The following is a 27,812-nucleotide window of genomic DNA, read 5'->3' on the forward strand; positions in this document are numbered from 1 at the left end:
TCTCGAGACGCGACGCGACGCGACGGTGAAAGACGTCCGTCTGACGCATACACAAGAACACAAGAATGGCCCCTAACTGAGCTCACTGAACTTTTGCAGTCATGACATTTTCTCGTTTTGGTGTTCTAGTTTAGGTGTTTTTGTCTTGCATAATGTCATTTTGTGACCTTCGAGGATGCAGCTTTTGGCATTTTCCAAATGAATTGATTATATTTGATTTTAAAAGACTCCATGAAAACAAAATTGGAGTTTGTTTCTTTTATTTGTTATAGTCCTGTGTACTGCAAAAAGTTGACAAAATTGACTTTCAGCAAAGATACAAGACTGTACTTAACGTCTTTAATGAGGGAATGAAGCATCGCATGACATAATCGAAGAAAGAAAACAATGGAAATATATAAACCTATGGCTTTTAGGTTGTCGATTATAAGTATAGTAGCAACATATTTTAATATAATTGCAAAATATTTAGATAAATACATATAAATATATAAGTAGTCAGAGTGATCGCATCATTCACAGTGTTTTATGGGAGTGGGCGGAGCTGCAGAGCTCTTTTAGCGTGCTTTGTTTAACGAGATTCTCTGATTGGTGGATCTTTCTCTTTAGGATCATGGGTAGTGTAGTTCTTCACCTGGAAATCTGCTATTAATTTTTTTTTTTTATTATTATTAAGTTGAAATAATGCTGACTGATATCTTCAACAGAAGTATATACCCTCGATTAACAACTCAGAGCTCAAGGTATAGGTCTGTCTTTCAAGGTTTACGAGTTATTATTAGAAATCAGTTTGTCTATGGAAAAAATGAATGGGATTTTTACTTCTAGAGCTGGACTGTTGCACCCTTCACTAGTGACTATCCTCAGCTGTGACCAGGAGGTCAGGAATTGGCTAGTTAGCAGGTCCCTGTTAGCACCTGCTGTAGATGCTCCATTGACAGTCATTCAAAAGTAGCCATGTTTTAAGATTTCATTACATTATAGCACATCATCATCCAGTGATGGATTGTTTTTGAATGGCTCTTAAAAGTGTGAAATTGATTGATATTTTTCCTATCTATTCCCATTGATGAGTGATCAGTCTCGTGAGTGCCCATGAGCAAAAATGGCGGCCTCCATTTCGCTAGCATTCTGGGAACCCTGCGCTAGCTGAGCACAGTCATAGAGATGAATGGGGATGCTAACGAATAGCTCTCTCCAGGTAATTTATAGCTGCATGGCTGTGACGTCAGAGGCTGCAGACCTGCGATAAAAATAAGGACACTGATGAAGCATGGACACTAATGATGGGAAGATCGGATCATTTTACTGACTTGTATCTTTGAGTCTCGTTCAGCAAAATGAACGAATCTTTATTCAAGTAATTTTGTTCATTAGAGCAGAATTAATTTAAAATGTTACATTTTCAATAGCCAAATCCCCCACAACACGTCTATTTATGCAAACTTTGATTATAGTCCCAATAAGGAAAAATTGATAATGCAGCCAAGGACAAATTATGAGAAACAGAAATGATTAGTTTACCTCTGGAATCTTCTTGTCTGAGTTGTTCGTTCTTTTGTCACATGACAGCCGTATGTGCATAGCGTATATGGCTGTCACGTGACAAAAGAACGAATGACTTGGACCAGATGACTCGAGAGGTGAACTAATCTTTCTGTTTCATGTGTGAGCAATGCATAGCGTATACGGCTGTCACGTGACAAAAGAACGGACGACTCAGACCAAATGTTTTGAAAGGTGAACTAATCATTTCTGTTTCCTGTTCATATGTGGTTTTCACGTAACAAACGAAAGGAGGCGGCCAACACAAAATGAATGAATCACTCTCTGAGACTACTCGTTCTTCTGAGTCACATAAAAGATTCGTTCAAAATGAACGAATCGTTCATGAACGACCCATCACTAATGGATACTGGACACTGTTGCTCTCTATTAGGGATGCACCGATCCACTTCAATACTGACGTTTTTACCCGGATCGGGTATTGGTCCGACGAGCCCAATACCACATGTTGGTTTTAGTCGTTACTATCAAGCTCAAAGAATAATATAAAAGAACCTTTAAAGCACCATTAAAGTAGTCCAAATAACTTGTGCATTTTGTTCAAAGACTCTACGATAGCTTTGTGTATCACCAAAGGCTGTGTTTAATAAAGAAATATACAGTCTGCATGCGCAGCGCACTTCTTCGAATGAGCACCACTCTGTTGACACACACATAAGCACGAGCAATATGTGGGTGCTCCACACAAACTTAATCTGAGCTGTAGATGTTCAGTAGTTCTGTTTGCTTATAACATGCATTGAGAACGGCACCGGATGCACATTTCACTGGATGTTGAATGAGAAGCAAATTAAACTACTACGAACTAGCCTACCTAAACTCTTCTGGAGTCTTCCTGGAGTGGTCCATCAAAATAAAAGCCCAAGCCAAAATAAAAGCCCTATGAAATTACAACCAAAATGTATCACTATTTAATTATAAGTTTTTATATTTTATAAATTGCAATAATCACAAATTACATTTGTAATTTAACAAATAATAATCAAATATATATTTAAGTTGACTGGGTTCCAAAAAATTACTATGTGGTTTAAAATTTGGCTGATATTCTATTACAACTATGTATATGCCTGCCATAGTAAGGAAAAAATAAGAAATTGTTTTGACATTGTATAAATCAATTATAAAAACTATTGGCCGATTAGTCAGTTATCGGCCTTTCCCACCATCTTAGTTATCGTTATTGGCAAAATCTACTATCGGTCGACCACTAATATTTTATGAGTTTGCATTTTCGTTCTTAGTTCATTTATTCTTTCACATTATGAATCCTATGAGGATACAGTTTCTCCATTTCCCAAATTCACTGAATGCATTTCAAAGAAAATTTCCTTCTTAAAGGGATAGTTCACCCAAAAAACAGAAATATATCTCAGCTCAGCAGGTCCTTAAAATGCAAGTGAATGGAGATTTCTCTTTTGAAGCTCCAAAAATCAAAGACAGTCAGCATAAACATCATCCATACGACTCCAGCAGTTAAATGAATGTCTTCTAAAGTGACACGATTGCTTTTGTTGCGAAAAAGATCAATCTTTAAGTACTTTTTAACTATAAATTGTCGCTGGGTGCGCATTCATGAGAGGGCGGAGTTCAAGCGGTCTCTCGTGTGACGTATTGGTGTTGGCATGTAACAGACATAATCTCACAAGGAAAGAAAGTCATACACACCTGGGATATCATGAGGGTGAGTAAATAATGAGAGCATTTTCATTTTTGGGTGAACTATCTCTTTAAGCAATATTTATGCAGTATTGGAACTGAATGTAGGAAGAAAGCACTACATTACGTAGTATCTGTAGTTCTTATACATAATTTATCTTTTGCCCATCGTTGGGGACAGTGCTGAAATATTTGGGTTGGCAAGGATACTATGAATTTGCTCCTGTCTGGTCGGTTAACTCTTTCATGTGTTATTGACCCCTCAACTGTCTATGGGATTTTAAATCTTGCATTCCCAATTGTTTTCCCAGACTATTTCTGTCGGCATGGTTTGTGGAACTTGGCACTGTTTTGACTACGGCTAGAATATTCCTGTAGTTACTTTGGCATATTACCACACTGCCTCAATAAATCTACACGTTAACAGATCCTTCTCACATCTTAGACTTTTCTATGTCACAGAAGACTTTGCCATCTCTGGATCCAGTAAGTTACTTAATTTACAGTAAGTAGTATCAACTCCTGACCTAGTGTTAAAAACAGTTCAAAAGCTGACAGAGGCCATGGAAGAATAGGTTCAAGTTGTTGAAACTCTTTCTGTGTTGTATAAAAGATTTGATCATCAACTTCAGGATATGTTTGATCATTCGGTCAGCACGAAGGATACTGGTGGTGAGTTGCTCAGATTCTCTGAAATATCAAATTTTCACAACAGAAAGAGGCTGAAACGAGGCAGAACTAAAACCACGTACAGAGTAGGACTAAAGAGCACCTATTATGGTTTTTATACGTGCCTAATTTTGTTTTAAAGGTCTCATACAATAAATTTACATGCATCCAAGTTCAAAAAACACTTTAATTTGCTCATAATTTAAATTGGAGCATTACCTTTTTTTCCCAGTGTCAAAAACGACTCGTTCAATGATCCGTTCTAAAGGATTCATTCTACACTCGGATTGTGCCTGTACTAAGGTGAGCCCTTGGCAAAAACAGTTGTGTGTCCTCTAGGGTTGGGAACTGAGATTTGGTTTTTATTCAGAACCTGTTCCTTTTTTATTTAACTTTTTATACCAGAACCAAATGACCGACTGACTCTTATGGGTCGGTGGAACTTACTTATTAAAAAGTCTGTTTAAACACACTTTTTGCAAGAATCTGTTCTTTTAAAATATGAAGTGATCATTTGGTAACAGGCTGCTGAGGGCAGTGAATCCAATAAGAATTGAATTACTTATTTTTCAAATATTTCATCCACAAAAGGAATCTCTGGTGGAACCATTAAAGAAGAATATCTTTAAAAGATTTCAATGCCATGAATCTAGCAGCTAGTTCTTCTGCCATGCTGTGTCCCTGAGAAGTGCAGGAATCGTGAGCAGATAATCCACTGGATAGATGCTTCCTAATTTAGTATTCTATTTCTTGATTTTCTGGCTATCTTAAGACAAGGATGTGGCAGAATAAGTACAAGAATTGCCTGTCTGTGATTAAATTCATCAAATTCCTGCCAAGCCATTGCTACTTCTCCAAGGCCCATGGCCAAACACTACTCTGGATTTCATGCACACATGCCAAAATCACAAGGAAGCAGTGCTTTCTTTGTATTCATGGACTAGCCTTCTAAAGAATCTTTATCCTTGGACCCTATATGGGTAGACAAACCTGGGAGCTCCACGTGTCAGCTGCAGAAGATTACAGAAAATCAGTTTGATGTTGACATTGGCAACCAACATCAAACCTCTTCAGCAAATTGTGTGGCTCTATGCCAAGCTGAGAAAATTCAATATTCATTGCAGCCTGGTCTCATAGAATCATGTTACTATACCTGTATATTTACAAACTGATTTTTTCATTTCTGTTGTAGGTACAATAATGACTTTTATTCACTTTCACACAAATCACGAGTAAAACGGCACATTATCAGTTAATAAACAGGTACTTTTCACCCTGTTCCTCACACAATGTTATTTTATGACATCTAAACACTTTAACTATAGCTCATGACTCATTTTAACATTTACATAATCAACTACATTTACAAGCTTGTTCGAGTGTGATCAAATTGTGCGGTAGCTCGACTGATAGAGCGTTACACTTGTGATGTAAAGCATTCCTGAAGAGCACGCGAGTCCACACGTGAACTCAAAGTGTCATAGAAGCAGCACAAAATGATGCAATTGTGTTTTTCATCTCACATTTGCTTTAATGACACTAACGGTTAGGTTTAGGTTTAAGGTTTAGGGTAGGGAGGTCGGATTTGTTGAGCATTAATCTTAAACTCATCTGTTTAGAAGAACACTTAACTCACTTTTAGCGCCACACAGTGGACATTTCACCTCAGAACTGCCGTGATACTGTATGTGTAATGAACCACGTAATGCTATTTTGCAAAAATGTTGCCACAGGCACACGATTTTTGTGAGATCAAGCTGATTCATCAATACCTTTAAAATGAGATAACACAACCAATCCTACTGTACCTGCAGTTTTACAAACCTCCATAAAAATAATTTAATGTACTGTTGTTGAAACCTCTGTCTACATCCTCCCTTAGATGAGGACAACTCTATACAGTCATTTGTGATGTGATGTGTGTGTGTGATACTACAACAAAACTGAGCAGTAATGCCCATGTACAGTATTAGTGACACTTCACCAGTTTCTTGAAACTTATGTGGCATTACGCTTGTGCCATAATCACAAGCCCTTTCAACATTTAATCATGTGCGGGAAATGAATTATAGATATCTATATTTCAATTTTCTCTTGTTAAAAAAAGCTCATTCTTAATATCAGCAATGGAATTACTACTAGTGAAAATGTAAAAAAGTTTTTATCAGTAATTACATTTGCACTAATAAAAACCTTAATATCTGATATATAACAATTACATCATTACTAGCGGAAATACCCATTCTTGAAATAAAAAATTCAATTTCAGCTAGTAAAAGCCGTAATATTTTAATAACTGTATTTTCACTAGTAGAATTTCACATCAGCATCCATTCACTCCTGATCAAAAAGCAACTACACTTCTCTAAATTTAATTTATTACTAGTTAAAATTCCAGATACACATATCAGCAATGGAACTACTACACTGATTCTTGAGATAAGGGACAAAACATGTTTAAAATCTGAGTTTTTATTTTTTTAATACTAAATTAATTTGAAATGGACATATCTGTAGACAAAGGTCTCAGCTAACGAACCATGTTAGGGAACAGGTTTTAATAATAACTATTTTTTTCTACTCTAAACACACTAAAAGCATGTTATTTTAATTTGATTCATCCAACAAGAATGTAAAGTCTTCATCTAATGATGGTGTTCAGTAAAGGAGTTAAGTGATAAAATACATTTTATTCATTTTTTTTTCTTTTTTTTTTTTTTCTGTTTTCACACTATTATGAAAATTCTGACAGAGCTGACAAAATTGAATATTTTTCCATCCTAACCATGTGTTGTGCACTGGAGACATTTAGTTTTTTTCTCAGTTGAAGCCGCCTCTATAACCTAAACTAAAATGCCAAAATTATTTCACAATTCTAACAGAAATGATCATAATGGGAACGATGGTGTTGACATGTTGAAGCTGTGACCGCAGAGACTTAAAGGAATGTTCCGGGTTCAATACAAGTTAAGTTCAATCAACAGCATTTGTGGCATAATATTGATTACCACAAAAATGTATTTTGACTCGTCCCTCATTTTCTTTAAAAAAAAAAAGCACAAATCTGTGTTCCAGTGAGATACTTACAATGGAACATTAAAATACTCACTGTTTCAAAAGTATAGACACATGACATAAACAATACGTGTGTTAACATGATTTTGTTGTGATTAAATCACTTACTAACCACATCTGTGGAAAGTTATAGACAATTTTATAACTTAATTGCCATGATGAGGTCAACAAACCCTAAAACAACTGTAAAAACGACAATTTAAACAACTTTACTGCTCAAATAATAAATTTTAACAGAAGAATTAATGTAAGTACTTTAATAAAATTATAAGTGTCTCACTGTAACAGATTTGTGCTTTTTTTAAGAAAAGGAGGGACGAATCTTAATAAATTTTTGTGGTAATCAATATTATGCCACAAATGATGTTGATTGAACTTAACTTGTATTGAACCCGGAATATTCCTTTAAACATTGTTTGTTTAGAAACTGAAAAAAATATCAAACTTACCAGACCATGTGTCTTACTGTTGCATCCACCATCAGCAGGAAGTGTGAAAGGGGTACTCAGAGTTATAGCTGACCATGACATTGTCTGATTTATTCAGGATTATAGAGTTAACACAAAGGACACAACTTAGTTTTTTATGGAAAAAATATTATTTAAAGTTTACTTTTTTATTTTTTGATATCTAACAGATCTCTACCTTTCATTTCATTTATATTTATGAATTTGCATTTTTAACCCTTGTGCGCTGTCCGTTATTCTCGTGGTCTTTGGGGTCAAATTTCAAGTCGTACATTACTTCCTTGTGCAACGAGGCTACACCTGAGAGCAGCAGAGCTACGTCTAGGCACGGCACGTAATGTTGCTGGAAGCAGCGCCCAGAAAGATTTTTCTACTCCCGGATGACATCATGGTTGAGGGCGCATTCTGCTGTGCGCCTCATCCAATAGGAGTTGAGAGTTCGATCCTTCAGAATTTCACACATACATGTAAAGTCAGCAAGGGATTCATGGGATTTGTAGTCTGTTTTGGACTCCCTTTGTTTGATTTTGGTGAGGTTGTTATCAGTAAGGCTTTATGACTGTATGTAGGCCTGCCTTTGTCTTATATCTGAATACATGAGGCCCAACAGTAAAGAGAATGATTTATTTCAGCTTTTATTTCTTTCATCACATTCCCAGTGGGTCAGAAGTTTACATACACTTTGTTAGTATTTGGTAGCATTGCCTTTCAATTGTTTAACTTGGATCAAACGTTTTGGGTAGCCTTCCACAAGCTTCTCACAATAAGTTGCTGGAATTTTGGCCCATTCCTCCAGACAGAACTGGTGTAACGGAGTCAGGTTTGTAGGCCTCCTTGTTCACACTCACTTTTTCAGTTCTGCTCACACATTTTTTATTGGATTGAGGTCAGGGCTTTGTGATGGCCACTCCAATACCTTGACTTTGTTGTCCTTAAGCCATTTTGCCTTTGGAGGTATGCTTGGGGTCATTGTCCATTTGGAAGACCCATTTGCGACCGAGCTTTAACTTCCTGGCTGATGTCTTGAGATGTTGCTTCAGTATATCCACATCATTTTCCTTCCTCTTGATGCCATCTGTTTTGTGAAGTGCACCAGTCCCTCCTTTAGAAAAGCACCCCACAACATGATGCTGCCACCCCCATGCTTCACGGTTGGGATGGTGTTCTTTGGTTTGCAAGCCTCCCCCTTTTTCCTCCAAACATAACTATGGTCATTATGGCCAAACAGCTAAAATTTTGTTTCATCAGACCAGAGGAAATTTCTCCAAAAAGTAAGATCTTTGTCCCCATGTGCACTTGCAAACTTTAGTCTGGCTTTTTTATGGTGGTTTTGGAGCAGTGGTTTCTTCCTTGCTGAGCAGCCTTTCAGGTTATGTCAATATAGGACTCGTTTTACTGTGGATATAGATACTTGTCTACCTGTTTCCTCCAGCAACTTCACAAGGTTCTTTGCTGTTGTTCTGGGATTGATTTGCACTTTTCACACCAAACTACGTTCATCTCTAGGAGACAGAAAGCGTATCCTTCCTGAGCACTATTGTTTGTACAGATGAACGTGGTACCTTCAGTCATTTGGAAATTGCTCCCAAGGATGAACCAGACTTGTGGATGTCCACAATTTTTTTTCTGAGGTCTTGGCTGATTTGTTTTGATTTTTCCCATGATGTCAAGCACTGAGTTTGAAGGTAGGCCTTAAAATACATCCACAGGTACACCTCCAATTCAGTACACCTCCTATCAGAAGCTAATTGACTAAATGTCTCAAGGCCTGACATCATTTTCTGGAATTTTCCAAGCTGCTTAAAGGCACAGTTAACTTAGTGTGTGTACTTCTGACCTGCTGGAATTGTGATATAGTCAATTAAAAGTGAAACAATCTGTCTGTAAACAATTGTTGGAAAAATTACTCGTGTCATGCACAAAGTAAATGTCCTAAACGACTTGCCAAAACTAAAGTTTGCTAATATGAAATCTGTGGAGTGGTTAAAAAATGAGTTTTAATGACTTCATCCTAAGTGTATGTAAACTTCTGACTTCAACTGTAAATGCAACATTCATTCATTCATTTCCTATGTGGTCAAATTTGACCCCGAACACAAAGCGTGTGAGTTTTTTTTTTTTTTTTGTCACATCACCAGAATCCATCCCAATTTTTTTGTATGTGTATAGATAACAAATGTAGGAAAAGTTACCTAACATTAGCCATGTTTTTTAAAGAAGCAAAGTCATTTTTGACCCCAAAGCTGCATAAGAGTTAAATAATTAGTTTGGCAATTTGAAATTGTGACCTCTTGCTGAGGACAGGCTAAGTTACATGTGCTTCCAAGTATAGAGCATGCATTTTAAAGAATTCTAATCAAATTATTTAAAAATATAAGTAATAAATGCCCTGAGTATACGCACATTTCCTTTTTCTTTTCCACTATTTTTATCATTATGAATTTCTTGATGTTTAACATAAAGATGACTTTTGTATGTAAGACATGTTTTGTCCCTAATCTCAAGAATCAGTGACTTACTAGAAAATTATAATTTGTGATATCAATAATTATGTACATTGTTATCAACAATTGAATTAAAACTTGTAAAAATGCTAATTTTTGATATCTGTAATATTAAAAGGCTTTCTTACTAGTAACAACAACATTATAGATATCTGAAATTAACATTGCCACTAAAAAAACAAATTACAGATTTCAAAAATTAGAATTTTTACTATTTGCAATTCAATTCTTGATATCAGGGATGGACATTTGCAAAAGTAACAGTTGCATTATTCATATAAAAAATGATAATTTTTACTACTAGTAATTCCATTTTAACTCATAAAAATTTAATATTTGTTATCTACAGTATCATTCATGCCCTGCACACAATTAAATGTCGAAAGGGCTAACGATAGTGCCATTGTGTTTCTGTTTTTTGGCCTTTGGGATGTTCTGAATACATTGTTAGATATTCCCGCTACAATTAACTTTGGGTTATAGTTGCACTACCTCAAGAATCCTCCAAATGGATCCTACCCAGACCATTTCATGTTATGAGACCAAGAGTATTTGAACACACTTCATACGATCAAACTGGGCGGGCAAAAGAAAGATCCCCCAAAAACACTAATTTGAAGGTTCCACTCTGTCATCTTGGATCTAAAATATCTTTTTCCATTTTCAATGATTTTCCACAGGAAAAGAATTAAAGTCCTGCTGGCCATGAGTGAAGCTTAGGAAACCATGTCTGCTTGTAAATGCATGTGATATAAAGGCAGGATACACAGTTTGTTCTGAGACCGTCTGTTCAGGAATGTCCCAGCTGCCCTGTTGGACCAAAATAGTCTCCATTTCCACTAGCAATAACTATCTTTACTTCACTGTCACTATCAGCGTTGACATGTCGAGGAGTCTGCTAGCTCTGTTACTTTGACCGATTTGAACGGTTTCCAGAAGATTACGGTGGAATCCTTGTCAAAGGATGTTTCAGCCTATGTAGAAATCATCTGTGTTAGTCCTCGCAGTGAGCCAGCTTTAAGATTGTACGTTCTGTGTAAAACAAAGGAGCCAAGCTTCATGCAAACACTGTAAATGTTTAACCCAGAGACTCATTTGCTCTCTCGTGTGTTTGTGTGTGAGACACTAGTTCAGGGTCACATTACCAGTGCTGTGGAAGAATTTGGACAGCTTGATAAAATCCACAGAGCACTCAACACATTAATGTCTGAGGTCAAATTCAAGTCACATACCTTCTGGGATTAGAATATCAAAGTAGACAGACTTCTGACTATCAGAACAAACTCATTCAAATAACTGCACACTATAGTGTTGGTCAGTACTGGGCTGTACTGAAAAAACTGAAGAAATTAGTAGAAATGTGTTTGGTTTTGTAATCAGAATTTCTGCCCATACAAAAGTAATATTTACAGATTTTTTTACAGACATAACACAGAAAACAATGCAGAATATGCAGCTCTGTGTGTGGATATCTAGTTTATGCACTACTAAATGCCCTTGTCTAGATGCCCTGTAACCTCAATGGACCAATTCATGACATATGCAAATTTGTAAGACTTTTTTTTTCTTCATGTGGAACACTAAAGGAATAGTTGTCAAAATGTCAAAGCTTCTTTATTGCATACAATGAAAATGTGTTGGGTCAGGTGGGATCTGCACTCTAGCCCAGCAGGTCTTACATGTTCAAAAACTGTTAAAAGTATTTTGATTTTCTTTGGTCATGCATCATCTATAGATGAAGTTACTTCTGCTCATCCTCGGCACTTCCAGGTTCTTTTGGCACCTCAGAAAAGAACTGCATTCAATGGGTGCTTCACTCAAATTGAGCTGAAAATGCCTCAAAAAGTGCAGTTTGAGGGACTAAAACACCCATTCCTGAAAGATTATTGGAGATTTGGGCTTCTTTAAATTTCCATCAGGATTGGTCGATCAGGACAAACTGAGGATTTGACATAAATTATGATATTTCACGGATCACCGTCATTGTTTTCGCATCTGCTCTAATAAGACCCATTTGCCCTGTAGCTACTGTTAGGAGATTTGAACTTTTCACAAAGTAATCGCACAAACTCCGATAGCAAACAACTGTTTTTAATTTCCAAAGTGCAATCGCTGTGATCAATAATATGGTCAAATATGATCCAGTGATTATCTTATACCACTATATACGATGTAACGGGACGAACGGGACCACATCTCCACCACCACAGCACATAGATTACAATTTGTAAAAAGGATAGGTTAGACTAACCCTAAACCTTGCATTTTATTATTTGCATTAAGCATTGCGTCAGAACAGACCTGCGACCCACCAGTGGAGAAACATGCTCTGCTGACACGTAGAGCAGACTGGATTAAAGATAAAGAGAGACGTCTGTCTTCTTACCAACTTCAAATCAACTTTCTTTTCCACTCTTAAATTATTACATAAGTCCTCCATAAGATCTTTAAAGGCCTTCTGAAACTGTGTCTGTGCTTCACTCTTGACTAATCAGCACAAGATGTGTTCCTGGCTTTACAAACCATTGATTAGATATCACACCGTCTGGAGCAAATGTAGCACAGGCCTTCATGGAAAATCCTCATCACAGATTAAACACTCAACTAATCAGAGATTCTTTTTGTCCAAGGAAGAAACTCTCATGTCTGGAGTTTTAATCGTTGGAATTCGTAAAGATGCCCGCTCCCATGTGCTTCACCTTTCCAGAAACAAACGCTACACACTCACTCCAGAGAAACTTAAATGGGACCAATTCAAGCTCACCTACAAGTAAGAATCTTTTTCTGTTTTTCATTTTTACAACAACTTGTGCAAGTCACAACCCTCTGTTTGAAAGCTCTCAGGAACTGCACATCTGCTTTGTTGTTTTTTTTCAAACCATATTTACATTTTTCTCATGTTTGCCCGTGCCAGGAATTTCTAGCGTTATGAAACAGTTTACATGGTGAATATGAAAAGGAAAACGGTTACAGAAGTAGTTTCTTTCATGCAGTATGTTTGTCATTTATTTGTCTTGGGTCTTTGTTACAAGAGCTCAGGGCAAAAAATAAATGGATGTTTTTCTTACAGCTGAAGTGTGTAATTTCTGCACCACCAAAAGAATTGTGAAAATAAACAATGTTTTCGAATACGCCCCTGTCTGCAGTTGATCGATGCCATTGGATGAGTCAGTGTTGTTGTGTCGGGCTGGACGGGCCGCTCTAAACAAACAGAGGATTTTTAATTACTCCACAGAGACACGGTGTTTACAGTTTTCCAGGAAATCAGCCTACAAATGACTTACTTATAGTTGTCTCTGCATATTAAACGTAGTATTTTAAAGTTGGAAAGGTTACACACTTCAGCTTTAACTAATCCACATTTTAATAGATGTGTGAGGTCTTCTGTGGTGTTTATTCACTGTCATGTTTGTGCAGACTGCTGTCATTCCCAAGGAATCTGTTGAATGCCAGTGACACGAGAAAAGGCATATCTAAAGCCTTCTCTATGTGGAGTGATGTCTCGCCCTTCAGTTTCCGAGAGGTTCCTTCTGACCAGGATGCTGACATTAAAATCGGTACGTCACATAGAGCAGTGTAAATATTCCCTTTTTTTTTTTGTGTACATTTTTGTCTTTTGATGACAATGTGCTTTACATTTTGTAAATATTTCATCATGTCATGTTCATTCATTTTAGTCAATTTTACTTAAATGGCATATCATTTTAGCAGACAAAAATAACATTTTTCTTGATGATAATGTGCACAATGATAAAAACATGTGTCAAACTTTGACAGACCAAACATTCATCAACTATTAAAATAGTATAAACTACTTATAATTATTTAAACATGTATCAGATGTATTAAAGATGAATATGTGTAAAGCTGATCTCCTGAAATAAACACATAAAATGAATCTTCTGAAGGATGAGCGACTTTTAGAGAAGTGACTCTTGTGAATTATTCCTCGTTTACACAGTTTAGCATATTGTGTTACATAAAGCATGTTTTTCAGGAAACGACGTATTCACAACGTTAGTTTAATTTAGTTCAAGTTCAGCTGTTCATTGTCTTCACTGTCTGTTCAGTTGTCAGTTGTAATATGAGGTTTGTGTTGTGGATGTAGTGATTAATGTCACATACACTATATTGCCAAAAGTATTCGCTCATCTGCCTTTAGACGCATATGAATTTAAGTGACATCCCATTCTTAATCCATAGGGTTTAATATGACGTCGGCCCACCCTTTGCAGCTATAACAGCTTCAACTCTTCTGGGAAGGCTTTCCACAAGGTTTAGGAGTGTGTTTATGGGAATTTTTGACCATTCTTCCAGAAGCACATTTGTGAGGTCAGACACTGATGTTGCACGAGAAGGCCTGGCTCGCAGTCTTTGCTCTAATTCATCCCAAAGGTGCTCTATCGGGTTGAGGTCAGGACTCTGTGCAGGCCAGTCAAGTTCTTCCACACCAAACTCGCTCATCCATGTCTTTATGGACCTTGCTTTGTGCACTGGTGTGCAGTCATGTTGGAACAGGAAGGGGCCATCCCCAAACTGTTCCCACAAAGTTGGGAGCATGGAATTGTCCAAAATCTCTTGGTAAGCTGAAGCATTCAGAGTTCCTTTCACTGGAACTAAGGGGCCAAGCTCAGCTCCTGAAAAACAACCCCACACCATAATCCCCCCTCCACCAAACTTCACAGTTGGCACAATGCAGTCAGACAAGTACCGTTCTCCTGACAACCGCCAAACCCAGACTCGTCCATCAGATTGCCAGATGGAGAAGCGTGATTCGTCACTCCAGAGAACGCGTCTCCACTGCTCTAGAGTCCAGTGGCGGCGTGCTTTACACCACTGCATCTGACGCTTTGCATTGCACTTGGTGATGTATGGCTTGGATGCAGCTGCTCGGCAATGGAAACCCATTCCATGAAGCTCTCTACGCACTGTTCTTGAGCTAATCTGAAGGCCACATGAACTTTGGAGGTCTGTAGCGATTGACTCTGCAGAAAGTTGGCGACCTCTGTGCACTATGTGCCTCAGCATCCGCTGACCCCGCTCTGTCATTTTACGTGGCCTACCACTTCGTGGCCGAGTTGCTGTCATTCCCAATCGCTTCCACTTTGTTATAATACCACTGACAGTTGACTGTGGAATATTTAGTAGCGAGGAAATTTCACGACTGGACTTGTTGCACAGGTGGCATCCTATCACAGTACCACGCTGGAATTCACTGAGCTCCTGAGAGCGGCCCATTCTTTCACAAATGTTTGTAGAAGCAGTCTGCATGCCAAGGTTCTTCATTTTATACACCTGTGGCCATGGAAGTGATTGGAAAGCGAATACTTTTGGCAATATAATGTATATAAGATGTGTTTGAGTGAGATAATTAATCTGTTAGTAAAGTTCATTGCACAGCTGTTCATCAAGTCACTGCGTGCCAGTGAATATGAAAGATTAAGTTCTTGGGTATAAAAAAGACACATTCACTGTCACACAATATCCTGAATGTAGTTAATTCATGACTAAAGGTAAGTTGTGTGCTTTGAGCGTGCATTGTGTTGATACTGTTAAGACTTTCGGCAGGTTTCTACTCTGTAAACCACACTGACTGTCTGCAGTCATATCTGCACCACTGTTTCGACGGCATCACCGGTGAACTAGCGCATGCTTTCTTCCCCCCCACCGGAGAGATCCACTTTGACGATGATGAGTACTGGATTCTAGGAAACATGCGCTTCAGCTGGAATAAAGGCAAGTGCCGTGTTCTTTTCTCACTGAGGGAAACTGATATGATTCTTGAGGAGTTTAGTCCTGCCTTGATCTGTAGTGTCATTTTAGACAAGAATTTTAGAAGAGAGTGTTGGAGAAACCACTTTGAAATTGTAGCTTCCCAAGCTATAATCAAATCAGAACTTTAACAATTAAAAAAAAAAAAGGTTAGCTGCACTACAAGCTACTAAAGAGCAGCATATTTTAAGTGTTTTGCAGTTATGATCGCAGAATTAAATAATATCGCTTGATAGACATTTCATTAGTGACATTAAACAAATTAGGGTGACAATATTACAGTATATTAAACAAAACCATTTAGAATAAATATAAACTAATAAAACTAGAAAACAATATTGAGTCGAAGTACTGTATAGAGTTAAAGTGCAGCAATTAGCTAAATATAAAAAAAGAAAAGAATAAAGAAGGCAAAGGCAATGTGGGGTGAAAGTGAATCAGTGAATCATTTATGTGAACTAGTTCATTTATATGAACCAATGAGAAATATAAGGGAATCGTTTATTTGAACCGATTTTCATTTATTTGAACTGTCCGAAAGAACCGATTCACTTAAATGATTACATTTTCTGAGCACTACGTGAGAGAGAGGACTGTTCAGGTGAGTGTTTGAATATGCCCTCGACTCCATTGCCAATTGTGATTTAACTCAGTTTAGTGTGCTATGTGAAAGAACTTAAAAATGTTATTTATTTTTGAATATTTTTCACCAGAATAGTGTCAGGGTTCATCCACTTCTGTTGGTTGTGTTTTTATTGTCTTTGTGGCTGAACTCTGACACTCATGTTTAGTGTCTTGTCTAGTCTTGTGTGAGAATGCATGGCTCGCCTTATTGGCATTGACATGTGTTCTCTTGTCTTGTTGTTTATTGGCATGTGCGCATTGCTCTTTTGTCATCCTTGCGGCATGCACTCGTGTCAGCTGTTTGAATCTGTCTCTCCTGACCTCGGGGCGCGCTTTGCGTTGTGCGTCCGGGTCGCGATCCATCTTCATGTTGTGCTAGGGTTCGGCCGCTTCTGTCTTAGGTGGCTGTGTATTTGTGGCTGAACTCTCACACAGATGTCCCATCTCGTTTTATCACCTGTTGCTTGCATAATGTGGTATTTGCTTTGCGGTGCACACTCAGGCTTTGTCTAGTGTGAGAGTGCATGGCATCGCTTTGTTGGCGTTGGCGTGCATTCTCTTGTTTCATCTGTCGTTTGGCATGAGCACATGTTGCCTTGTCGTTTCTGGCGATACGCGCTCATATCATTCGTGTGTTTGTGTTTGTGAGAGCGCTTGGCTTTGTTTTGTTTCCATATTACAACGTGTCTCAACGTCTTGCGTCATACCCCACCTCCTTGTCTGCTTGTTATTAGTTAATTTGTTGCACCTGCACTCTTTGTTATCCTGTTTGATTTCTGTCCCTATTTAGTCTCCTCATGTGCTCTGTCTTGTGTGAGTTCATCTTGTTACCTCACCAGTCTGTTCCTGTCGGTCATGTTCTCCTGTCTTGGATACCTGTTGGTTTTGTTCTGTTTGTTTTGTTACTTTTTATTGGATTAAATAAACCCAATCTCTGCATTTTTGAGTCCTGCCACTTCCTTAACAAAAATCAGCTAATTTGCATTAAAATGTAATGGGTGTATACACGTGTGTGTGTGTATATATATATATAAAACAATTGTACCTATATTTTTCTTTTATTGAAATTATAATACCATGCTTTTACTTTCTATGTAGTTTTTATTAATTTTTTTTACTTTCTGTTCGACCCCGTTATGTTGGGCTGAACAGGACATTTCCCTTTTAAATATAAAGGTTTGATCTCTCTGACATAATTTAAGGGCATGACATCATACAGTTTTTTGAGCACATGGTTCATAGGAAACTTTCTGTTACAGTCTTTATAATTATAAATAATAATTATATTTATTTACCACACATTTGCACATATACAGTGAAATTCTTTTTTTCACATATCCCAGCTAAGCTGGGGTCAGAATGCAGGGTCAGCCATGATACAACACCCCTGGAGCAGCTAGGGTCAAGGGCCTTGCTCAAGGGCCCAACAGTGGCATCTTGGTGGTGCTGGGGCTTGAACCCCTAACCTTCTGATCAGTAACCCAGAGCCTTAACTGCTGAGCCACCATAGAAATGGCATAAAAATGTAATAGGTTTTAATATTTTTTCATTGTTTGTGATTTATTAAGGCACACCAAAATTAAGCGATACTACCAGAATTGACTCACAAATGTTCCTGAACTTTTCTGGCTCAAATGGCACTGTTTCCTGTTGATTTAATGCCATGTTAATTTAGTGCAATTAATTCTATACAAAGAAATAATTAGCACAATTAATCATGCCCACTGATTCCGTAATAAGGAATTTTCCTTGCTAGCAGTGAAACTTGTACAGTATTTGATTCAAGCTTGTTGTACCTCCTCCAGTCTCAGTCAGCAGGGGGCAGTCGCTGCCCCAGCCGTACAACAGTGTTGCCATGCCCAATCATTATAAACAATATTTTTGTCGCTTATAAATATGGGCAGTCGAGGGTTGCAGATTCTAGGGCTTATTTTCAGAATACATATCCCTTTTTGTGGGTTATGTTCAATTAATATATTGTGTAATTAATTCTGTTAAAATTTTTAATCGATTGACAGCTCTGATATTAAAACCCCTACTAGACTGAACCTGTAAGTGCTTTGTTTGAAATCTAAACTAAAGCAGCCTGTTCAAATATGTATCACAGATGTCCTTTAAAGTTAAGTGGCCAATTATATATTGTATTAGTTGTATGGGAGTTTGACCTGTACGTGTCACTGTGTGTGTTTGCTCAGGAGTTTGGCTGACTGATCTAGTTCACGTTGCAGCTCATGAGATTGGTCATGTACTGGGTTTGATGCATTCCCAGAATCCCAAAGCTTTAATGCACCTCAACGCAACACTGACGGGCCGTAAACTCATCACTCAGGATGAGGTCTGGGGATTACATCGACTCTACGGTATGTCACTTATAAACACAAACTAACATCAAAGAAATTAAACTGATATAACCTATAATAACTAAACAATAATCAGTGGTGTTTCCTGAGGCAAGCATCTCTAGTACTGTTGCTCTGTTTGTGTTAGAGCCATGAATGAAACCTCAAAATCATGTGGCTTGTTCAGGAGAGGTGTGCTGTTAGTTACTAAGTGATCATATTTTCATTTTTACCTGGCAGATGATAAAAAGTGTGAAAACCTCCCACAGACTTACAGTGAAGGAAGAATTCTTATCTAGGGACCAGAATATAGTATATAGACTTGGAGGATGGGCTCTTTTGACCTGAGCCAGTAATCAACCACCTAGCGACCACTCAGAATACCCTAGCAACCACAGAGGACATTTAACAGCTTGCATCGACATGCATTCCATCTCATTCCACGTTGTCTTCTCCTCCTTACATCAGGCTGTTTGGATCGTTTGTTCATCTGTCCAGCGTGGGCGAGGAAGGGTTACTGTGACAGTAAGAGGAGACTCATGCAGAAACACTGTCCCTCCAGCTGTGACTTCTGTAACGGTAAAGAATTTAAAATGCACATGTCAAGGTCATAGAAATATAATCTTTGAATCAATGCAGGTTTCACAAATGTTTGGAAAATATTTATAGCATTTTCTAAAAAAAAAAAAAAATATTTAATGACTTTAAAAATGTCATGTGGTGTAATCATCAAGTGAAAGGTATTAAAGTACTTTACTTACACCTTGAATAAATGAGAGTGTACACAATCATTCATTTTAAAATTGTTTTCAGACATTTTTTTTATTTATATATTTATTTATTTACAATTATCATGAGCTGTTTAAAAAAAATATGATAAACATTTTTATTAAAACACAGAAAAGCAAAACATAAATACACAGAATCATCTTTTAACACCCACTACCACCCCTCCCCATCCCCAACCCCAACCCCACCCCCACCCTGACCCTAACAAACACCCCTGTGGTCATACATGAGCACATACAAAAGAAAACAAAAACAAAAAAACGTATAAAGTAAAAAATTATAAAAATCACACACATTTATAACTACCCCTCTCTCTCCACTATTCCACCCCGAGAACCCTCCAAGAACACTAAGTATCTACCCCATTTCCAACAAACAAATTCAAATTTCCTAGTCTTCTATATGACCCTTCTTCTAAAGCTCTCACCGTCCCCATCTCCGAGCACCACTCCTGAAATGGGGGCGCTCCAGCCGACTTCCAACCCCTCAAAATCACCTGTCTGTTGACCATAACACTGGTTAGGACCCAATCCTCCACATGTTTATTCCCCACATTGATGACCGCCCCATCACCCAAAATACAGAGTGTGTTCCTCCACAAAACAAATGAAAACCGAGTGCCCAAGTTGTCACATACAATATTCTGAACCCTCAACCAAAATCCTTGGATCTTAACACCCCCCCAAAAAACATGGGTTGTGTTTCCATCCTCCGATTGGCATCGCCAGCAGGTGGGTGTGTCTTTAAGACCAAGCCTATACAATCTAGAGGGGGTCCAATAGAATCTGTGTAAAATCTTGAATTGCATAAGGTGAACCATTGCACCTCTAGATACAGACTTGACATTTTTTAGAATCCTAGCCCACACTTTCTCCTCCAATACCAAGTTTAAATCTTTCTCCCATAATCTCTTAATAAAAGTTAGAGTGCCATCCCTCAAAATCTGAATTCACAGGGAGTAATACACTGATGCCTCGTGACCTTTTCCAAAAGCAGTAATCACCTCTCCCAGAGAATCTGCTGCTTTAGGGTGATATTTGCTACTCCCAAAAACAATATAGAGCAGGTGGCGCAGCTGTAAATACCTGTCGAACTGAGATCTGGGAATTCCAAAATGTTGAACTAAATTCTCAAACAATCTCAACACTCCGCTCTCATTTAGGTCACAGAGTGTAGTAACCCCCCTCACAATCCACTCTGACCAGCAGAAAGGGGACTTATCAATACATAATTTTGGGTTCAGCAATATGCTAGAGGCAACATTAAAATACATTTCAGAATTAAACACTGTACACTTTTGTCCATACCGAGTGCAAATGCGAGATAATGGGTGTAACTTCACCTCTCCGATTAGTTTGATAGAAAGGCTTTGCAATGGCAAAATAGGCCCAAAAACTTCCTGTTCAATACAAAACCAGGGAGGGGCTCTCTCAGGTGGAAGAGACCAATAAGTCAAATGTCTAAGACCGAATGCATAATAATAAAACAAAATCTTGGGTAGGCCTAGCCCACATTTGCCAATCGGCCTATGTAACTTATTAAAATGTAATCTAGGACGCTTCCCATTCCAAATGAATGTCTTTGCTATGCTATCAAATTGCTTGAAATAAGAGAGGGGGACATCTACAGGGAGAGATTGTAGCAGGTAGTTAAATTTTGGAATAAAATTCATTTTAATAACATTAACCTTCCCAATCATAGGTAAATGTAATGAAGCCCACCTGCCCACATCGCACAAAAACCTTTTTATTAAGGGATCAAAATTAACCCTAACTAAACAAATACTTAATGCCCTGTTTGGGCCACTGGAAGGCGCCCCGGCTGTAAAGCCGTTACTGGGCAGTATGTTGTCAGAGCCAAAGCTTCGGAATTACACCAATTAACTCTGTATCCTGAGAACTTAGAAAAGGAATTAATAATTCTGTGGAGGTAAGGTATTGATCTAGTGGAGTCGGAGACAAATAATAAAATATCATCTGCATTAAGCAAAAGCTTATGCGCCACACCTCCCGCCACCACCACTGGAAAATCATCTTCCCTTCTTATCGCGGCTGCTAATGGTTCCAGGGCAAGACAGAACAATAATGGGGAAAGAGGGCAACCCTGCCGGGTGCCCTTATCCAGAGTAAATAATCTGAAATTAATCAATTTGTTTATACCGCCACTACCGGGTGTCTATAAAGTAACTTTCCATCCAATAAAAGTATTCCCGAACCCGTATATTTCCAAAATCTTAAAGATAATCCCATTCTACCATATCAAACACCTTTTCAGCGTCAAGTGAGATGGCCGCGACCGGAGTCTGATCATTCGCCACTGACCACATGATATTGATGAGATGCCTAATGTAATCAGAAGAGCTGCGGCCCCGAATAAACCCCACCTGATCTATATGTATAAGAGATGTCAAAACTTTAATCGGTTAGCCAAATTTTTGACAATATTTTAATGGGAAATTGGATGATAACTCTTACACTCGCTTGGAGCTTTGTCTTTTTTAAGAATCAGACTGATCCGGGCTTGTGTCATGGTTGGCGGAAGCTTTCCATTCTTTAATAATTCCGTATAAACTTCTAACAAAAGTGGAGCCAGTTCTGTAGCATAAGATCTAAAAAATTCAGCAGCAAAGCCATCTGGCCCTAGAGACTTGCCTGTAGGCAAGGCCTTAATTACCTCACCAAGCTCCTCCAAGGTTATCTCAGAATCAAGAGAATTTTTTTGCTCAGTCATCAGTTTAGGGAGTTCTAATGGTTCCACAAAATTTCGAATATCCTCATCAGTAGATGAAGACGTGGAACTACAGAGATCAAGATAGAATTCTTTAAAAGCATTATTAATATTAATGGCTGAGGTAAAACTTTCACCACTAGCAGATTTCACTGAGGGAATGGTAGAAAAAGACTCTCTCTGCTTTATATATCTAGCCAAAAGCTTCCCTGCTTTGTCCCCCAACTCAAAGTATGACTGTCTTGCCCTGAATAACCAAAACTCCACCTTCTGTGACAAAATAGTGTTATATCTGTATTTCAATTGGGTCAATTCTCTGAGGCCATCAGATGACATTCAGCGCTTCAGCTCTGCCTCGGCACTTTTAATATTCCCTTCCAACTCCACGAGTTCTTGTGCTTTGGATTTTTTGATGAATGAGTCATACTGTATGATCCGACTCCTAAGAACTGCCTTAAGTGCCTCCCAAGCCATGCCCACAGAGGATACTGAGGACCAGTTGGTCTCTCCATATAAACATTGATTTCAGTCTTTAACATTTGTTGGAAATCAGGATTTTGCAAAAGGCATACATTTAAGTGCCAACTATATGATTTCTTTTTCTCCATATGTGGCAACACCTCTAAACTCACCAGGGCGTGATCTGAGACTAAGATGTTTCCAATTGAACAATTAACAACAGATGAAATGAGGGACTTAGATATAATATTTAATCTGTTTGAGACATTTGAATTGTAGATGTTTACTTATCAATGTAATGACTCCCCTGATCTTACTCGAGCCAGCACTAAAGAAAAAATGTCCACCCCATATCTTCCCAAATTTTTCAGCTTCCTGTGGCGAAAGATGCGTTTCTTGAAGAAACGCTATATCATATTTCTTATGTTTAAGAAAATAAATAACCTTCCTTCTTTTTATAGGGTGCCTCAACCCATTCACATTCCACGTGGAGAGAGACAATCCACTCATATTAACATTTGACATTTTAACATATAAGAAAAAATAGACTGTGTGTCAAAAATAAAATTATAAAGACAAATTCCAACATTAGTGCAACAGTCAAACCCCGAACCAAACAAACAGAAAAAAGAAAACATGCGCATTAACCCTCACACGACAGCGCCAACCTGCATCCATCCATCTAAACTCAAACAGTCCATGTACCCCACGACAACTTTGCCATCGGTTTGCTCAAGTCTGGTGTTTCTATAAAAGAATTTTGAGACAGAATTACATAACTGAAAATAATCTATAAAACCAACTCCTGCCAATAGGCAGAATAAACACAAAGAGCATGTAGATTCATTCACAAAACTGTCCTGAAGGTGCGTTCCTCCACAAAACAAACTCCAGCCTCTAGCGGAACCAGCACAAAAAAATAATAATAAAAAAATTTGAAACGAATGCTGAGTGAGCTGGCTATTCATGCAGAAGATGACCTAATAATTCCAATGTCCTGCTAAAAAATACTCCACAAAACAAACTCCATCCCACAGGAGGCATAAACACAAGGAACATGCAGATTCATCCACACCTGTCCCGAAGGAGTGTTATACCACAAAACAAACTCCAGCCGCTAGGTGGAACCAGCACAAAAAGAAAACAAAACAGGTGCCCATTTTTCTCGGATGGTCAAGTGAATATTCATTGAGTCAAACTCATTTGTCTGCAATGAGAGAAACACACCATTGCTTCCTCAGTCCATTGATTTTATGAAAGACATCGCTTGTTGTGGGCATGTAAATATTTTGTGGCCATACTTAGTACCTATTCACAATTTGTCCGGGAACATCAATGCAAATGCGACCTTCCGTTGATGTAAGAGTTTCTTGCATTCCATCGATACAAAAGTTTCTTGAGGGAGTGATATTCCACAAAACAAACTCCAGCCGCTAAGCGGTACCAGCACAAAAAGAGACAAAAAGGCAACCAGCTTCCTCAGACAATGAAGTGAATGTTCAATGAGTCAGGCCCACTCGGCTGTTACATGAAACTCACCAAATGGCTTACTCACCCCACTGTCTCTATGAAGGACATTGCTTGCTGTGGGCATGTAAATATTTTGCGGCCATCCTTAGTATCTATTCTCAATTTGGTCAGAAACATCAGTGCAAAAGCGACCTTCCGTTGATGTAAGAGTTTCTTTCATTCCTTGAATCGATCATATTTTTTCATTCGCAAAGTCTGGGAACAAGAAAATGTTGTGGTTCTTCCAAGAAAGCCTTCCTTTACACCTTGCCTCGCGTAACACGAGATCTTTATCGGATGATCTCAGAAATTTGGTCAGAATTGATCGGGGCCTGTCTCCTTCTGTGGATCTCGGAGCCGGAACCCTGTGAGCTCACTCGATTTCCAGCTTATGGCCTGTTATGTCAAGCATACATATGCATATTTCCCCTCAGGAATCTGACAAATTTGGGAAGATATGGGGTGGACATTTTTTCTTTAGTGCTGGCTCAAGTAAAAGCAGGGGAGTCATTACATTGATAAATAAAGATAAATTAGGAAGAGTCATTATTGTTTTAGCAGAAATTCAGGGTCAAAGGTTGATTTTGGCTAATATATATGCACCTAACGTTGATGATCAGGGCTTTTTATAGATCTTGAAGGGATGTTTCAAGCCACTGGCACCCCTCATTATATAATATTGGGAAGAGACTTTAATCTTTTGATGGACTCAGTCCTTGATCATAGTGAAGCAAAACTGTGTAAGCCTCCTAGAGCAACATTGACGCTTCACAGGATGTGTAAAAGTCTTGGTCTTACAGATATTTGGAGACTTTTGAACCCATCTGGCAGGGACTATACTTTTTTTCATCAGTCCATAAGATTTATTCTAGAATAGAAGTCCCTCATTTCATCTGTTGTGGATTGCTCAGTTGGAAACATCTTAGTCTCAGATCATGCCCTGGTGAGTTTAGAGGTGTTGCCACATACGGAGAAAAAGAAATCATATAGTTGGCGCTTTAATGTATTCCTTTTGCAAAATCCTGAATTTCAACAAATATTAAAGGCTGAAATCAATGTTTATTTGGAGACCAGCTGGTCCTCAGTATCCTCTGTGGGATCATACAGTATGCCTCATTCATCAAAAAATCCAAAGCACGAGAACTCGTGGAGTTGGAAGGGAATATTAAAAGTGCTGAGGCAGAGCTGAAGTGCCGAATGTAGTCTGATGGTCTCAGAGAATTGACCTGATTGAAATACAGATATAATAGTATTTTATCACGGAAGGTGGAGTTTTGGCTATTCAGGGCAAGACAGTCATACTTTGAGTTGGGGGACAAAGCAGGTAAACTTTTGGCTAGATATATAAAGCAGAGAGAGTCTTTTTCTACCATTCCCTCAGTGAAATCTGCTGGTGGTAAAATATTTACCTCAGCCATTGATATTAATAATGCTTTTAAAGAATTCTATCTTGATCTTTATAGTTCCACATTTTCGTCTACTGATGAAGATATTAGAAACTTTGAACTCCCATTAGAACTCCCTAAACTGACGACTGAGCAGAAAAATTCTCTCGATTCTGAGATAAAATTGGAAGAGCTTGGCGAGGTAATTAAGGCCTTGCCTACAGGCAAGGCTCTGGGGCCAGATGGTTTTACCGCTGAATTTTTTAGATATTATGCTACAGAACTGACTCCACTTTTGTTAGAAGTTTATACGGAATCATTAATGCTGTGTTCCATTTATCTTGGAAGTCAGAGCTCGGGACTCGGATCGACGTCATATCCGTAAAAAAAAAACAAGAAATCCGAGTTGGATGCGTTCCTTTTACACACAACACGACAAGTCGGAAAAAAAGATGGACGCCTCCAGGAAAGTAATTGTTGCACTAGCTCTTTTGGAGTACAGAGAGCTACAAAATAAGTATGCCCTTCACCTAAGAGACCTCGAGGAAGATGACAGAAAGCGGAGAAGGTATGTTAATGTTTCCGCATATTTGATTGTATCAAAACATGTTAACCACGTTTTAACTGAACCAGCGGTGTAAACAAAGGGCAATGCCCTATGGAAGTACAAATGTATATTTGCAATATTAATTAGCCTAACTGTGTTATGTGTAAACGGTTTTATGGTTTGTAATGTTAGGCATTGTTGTTGTAGCAACATTGATCATTGTTCTTGTAGCAGCAGCGACCATTGTTGTTGTTAGCAGCAGCGACCTAGACAATTTTAGTTGTACCAGTTTATAAACAATACATTACGTGGTAATTCACGCATGACAGGATCGTAGCAACATGCCTATAGGCAATGGTAATACAGTATTGTGAAAACAACTTACTAAATTGGACACAAAAAAGACAAAAGTGCTAAAAAAAACTTTAAACCTACAGCATACTACAGTCGATGCTCTTCGCAGCCATCTTGCTTTGAACTCAGGGTCCTCTGAGTTCATCCGACTTTCTGAGTAGGAATTCCGACATCAGGGGGCATTCCATTTGTCAGTTCCGGTCTCGGAACTCGGAAAATAACTCAGAGCTCCGACTTCCGAGACAAATGGAGCACAGCATTAAGAATGGAAAGCTTCTGCCAACCATGACACAAGCCCAGATCAGTCTGATTCTTAAAAAGGACAAAGATCCAAGTGAGTGTAAAAGTTAATGTCCAATTTCCCTGATCCAGTTAGACATAAAAATATTGTCAAAAAGTCTGGCTAACCAATTAAGTAAAGTTATGACATCTCTTATACATACAGATCAGGTGGTGTTTATTCGGGGCTGCAGCTCTTATGATAACATTATGCGTTTCATCAATATTATGTGGTCAGTGGCGAATGATCAGACTCCTGTCATGGCCATCTCACTTGACACCAAAAAGGCATTTGATATTGTAGAATGCTAGGCCTCCTGAAGATTTTGTTTGATTATTATGCGTTCGGTCTCAGACATTTGGCTTATTGGTCGCTTCCACCTGAGAGAGCCCCTCCCTGGTTTTGTATTGAACAGGAAGTTCTTGCCCCTATTTCGCCATTGTAAAGCCTTTCTATCAAACTAACCGGAGACGTTAAATTACACCCCATTACCTCGCATTTGCCCTCGGAATGGACAAAAGTGTCCAGAGTGTTTTAATTCGGACATTTATTTAAATGTTGCCTCAAGTTTAAGGCTGAACCCCAAATTATGTATTAATAAGTCCCCTTTCTGCTGGTCAGAGTGGATTGTGAGGGAGGTTAATACACTCGGTGACCTATATGAGAGCGTAGTGTTGAGATCTTTTGAAAATCTGGTTCAACATTTTGGGATTCCCAGATCTCAGTTCTTTAGATATTTACTGCTGCGCCACCTGCTTTGTACTATTTTTGGGAGTAGCATACACCCCTCTGGAGTGGCAGATACTCTGGGAGTGGTGATTACTGCTTTTGGAAAAGGTCATGAGGCTTCAGTGTATTACTCCCTGCTAATTCAGAGTCTGGGGATGGAGCTTCAACTTCTCTCAAGAGATTATGGGAGAATAAACTTAGTATTGGAGGAGGGAGAGTGGGATAGGATTCTAAAAAACATCAAGTCTGCATCTAGAGATGCAAGGGTTTGCCTTATGCAATTCAACATTTCACATTGATTCTATTGGACCCCCTCTAGATTGTATAGGCTTGGTCTTAAAGACACACCCACCTTCTG

At 38.4% G+C, this 27,812-nt stretch overlaps 1 protein-coding gene across 3 annotated transcripts in view; it reads left to right on the forward strand.

Moving 5' to 3' along the window:
* Positions 1 to 27,812, forward strand: part of LOC127424025 (matrix metalloproteinase-23-like) — a 62,462-nt gene that overhangs the window by 482 nt on the left and 34,168 nt on the right. For 2 of the 3 annotated variants that reach the window (XM_051668799.1, XM_051668796.1), the window contains exons 2-6: positions 12,571 to 12,710; positions 13,358 to 13,497; positions 15,509 to 15,676; positions 18,532 to 18,696; positions 19,144 to 19,254. In XM_051668799.1, the coding sequence (XP_051524759.1) occupies positions 12,571 to 12,710; positions 13,358 to 13,497; positions 15,509 to 15,676; positions 18,532 to 18,696; positions 19,144 to 19,254 (724 nt within the window). The remainder of the gene's footprint in view (positions 1 to 12,570; positions 12,711 to 13,357; positions 13,498 to 15,508; positions 15,677 to 18,531; positions 18,697 to 19,143; positions 19,255 to 27,812) is intronic. The other variant, XM_051668798.1, reaches the window with a different exon arrangement.

This window comes from Myxocyprinus asiaticus, chromosome 33, assembly GCF_019703515.2.
Source record: "Myxocyprinus asiaticus isolate MX2 ecotype Aquarium Trade chromosome 33, UBuf_Myxa_2, whole genome shotgun sequence".
Classification (NCBI taxonomy): Eukaryota; Metazoa; Chordata; class Actinopteri; order Cypriniformes; family Catostomidae; genus Myxocyprinus; species Myxocyprinus asiaticus.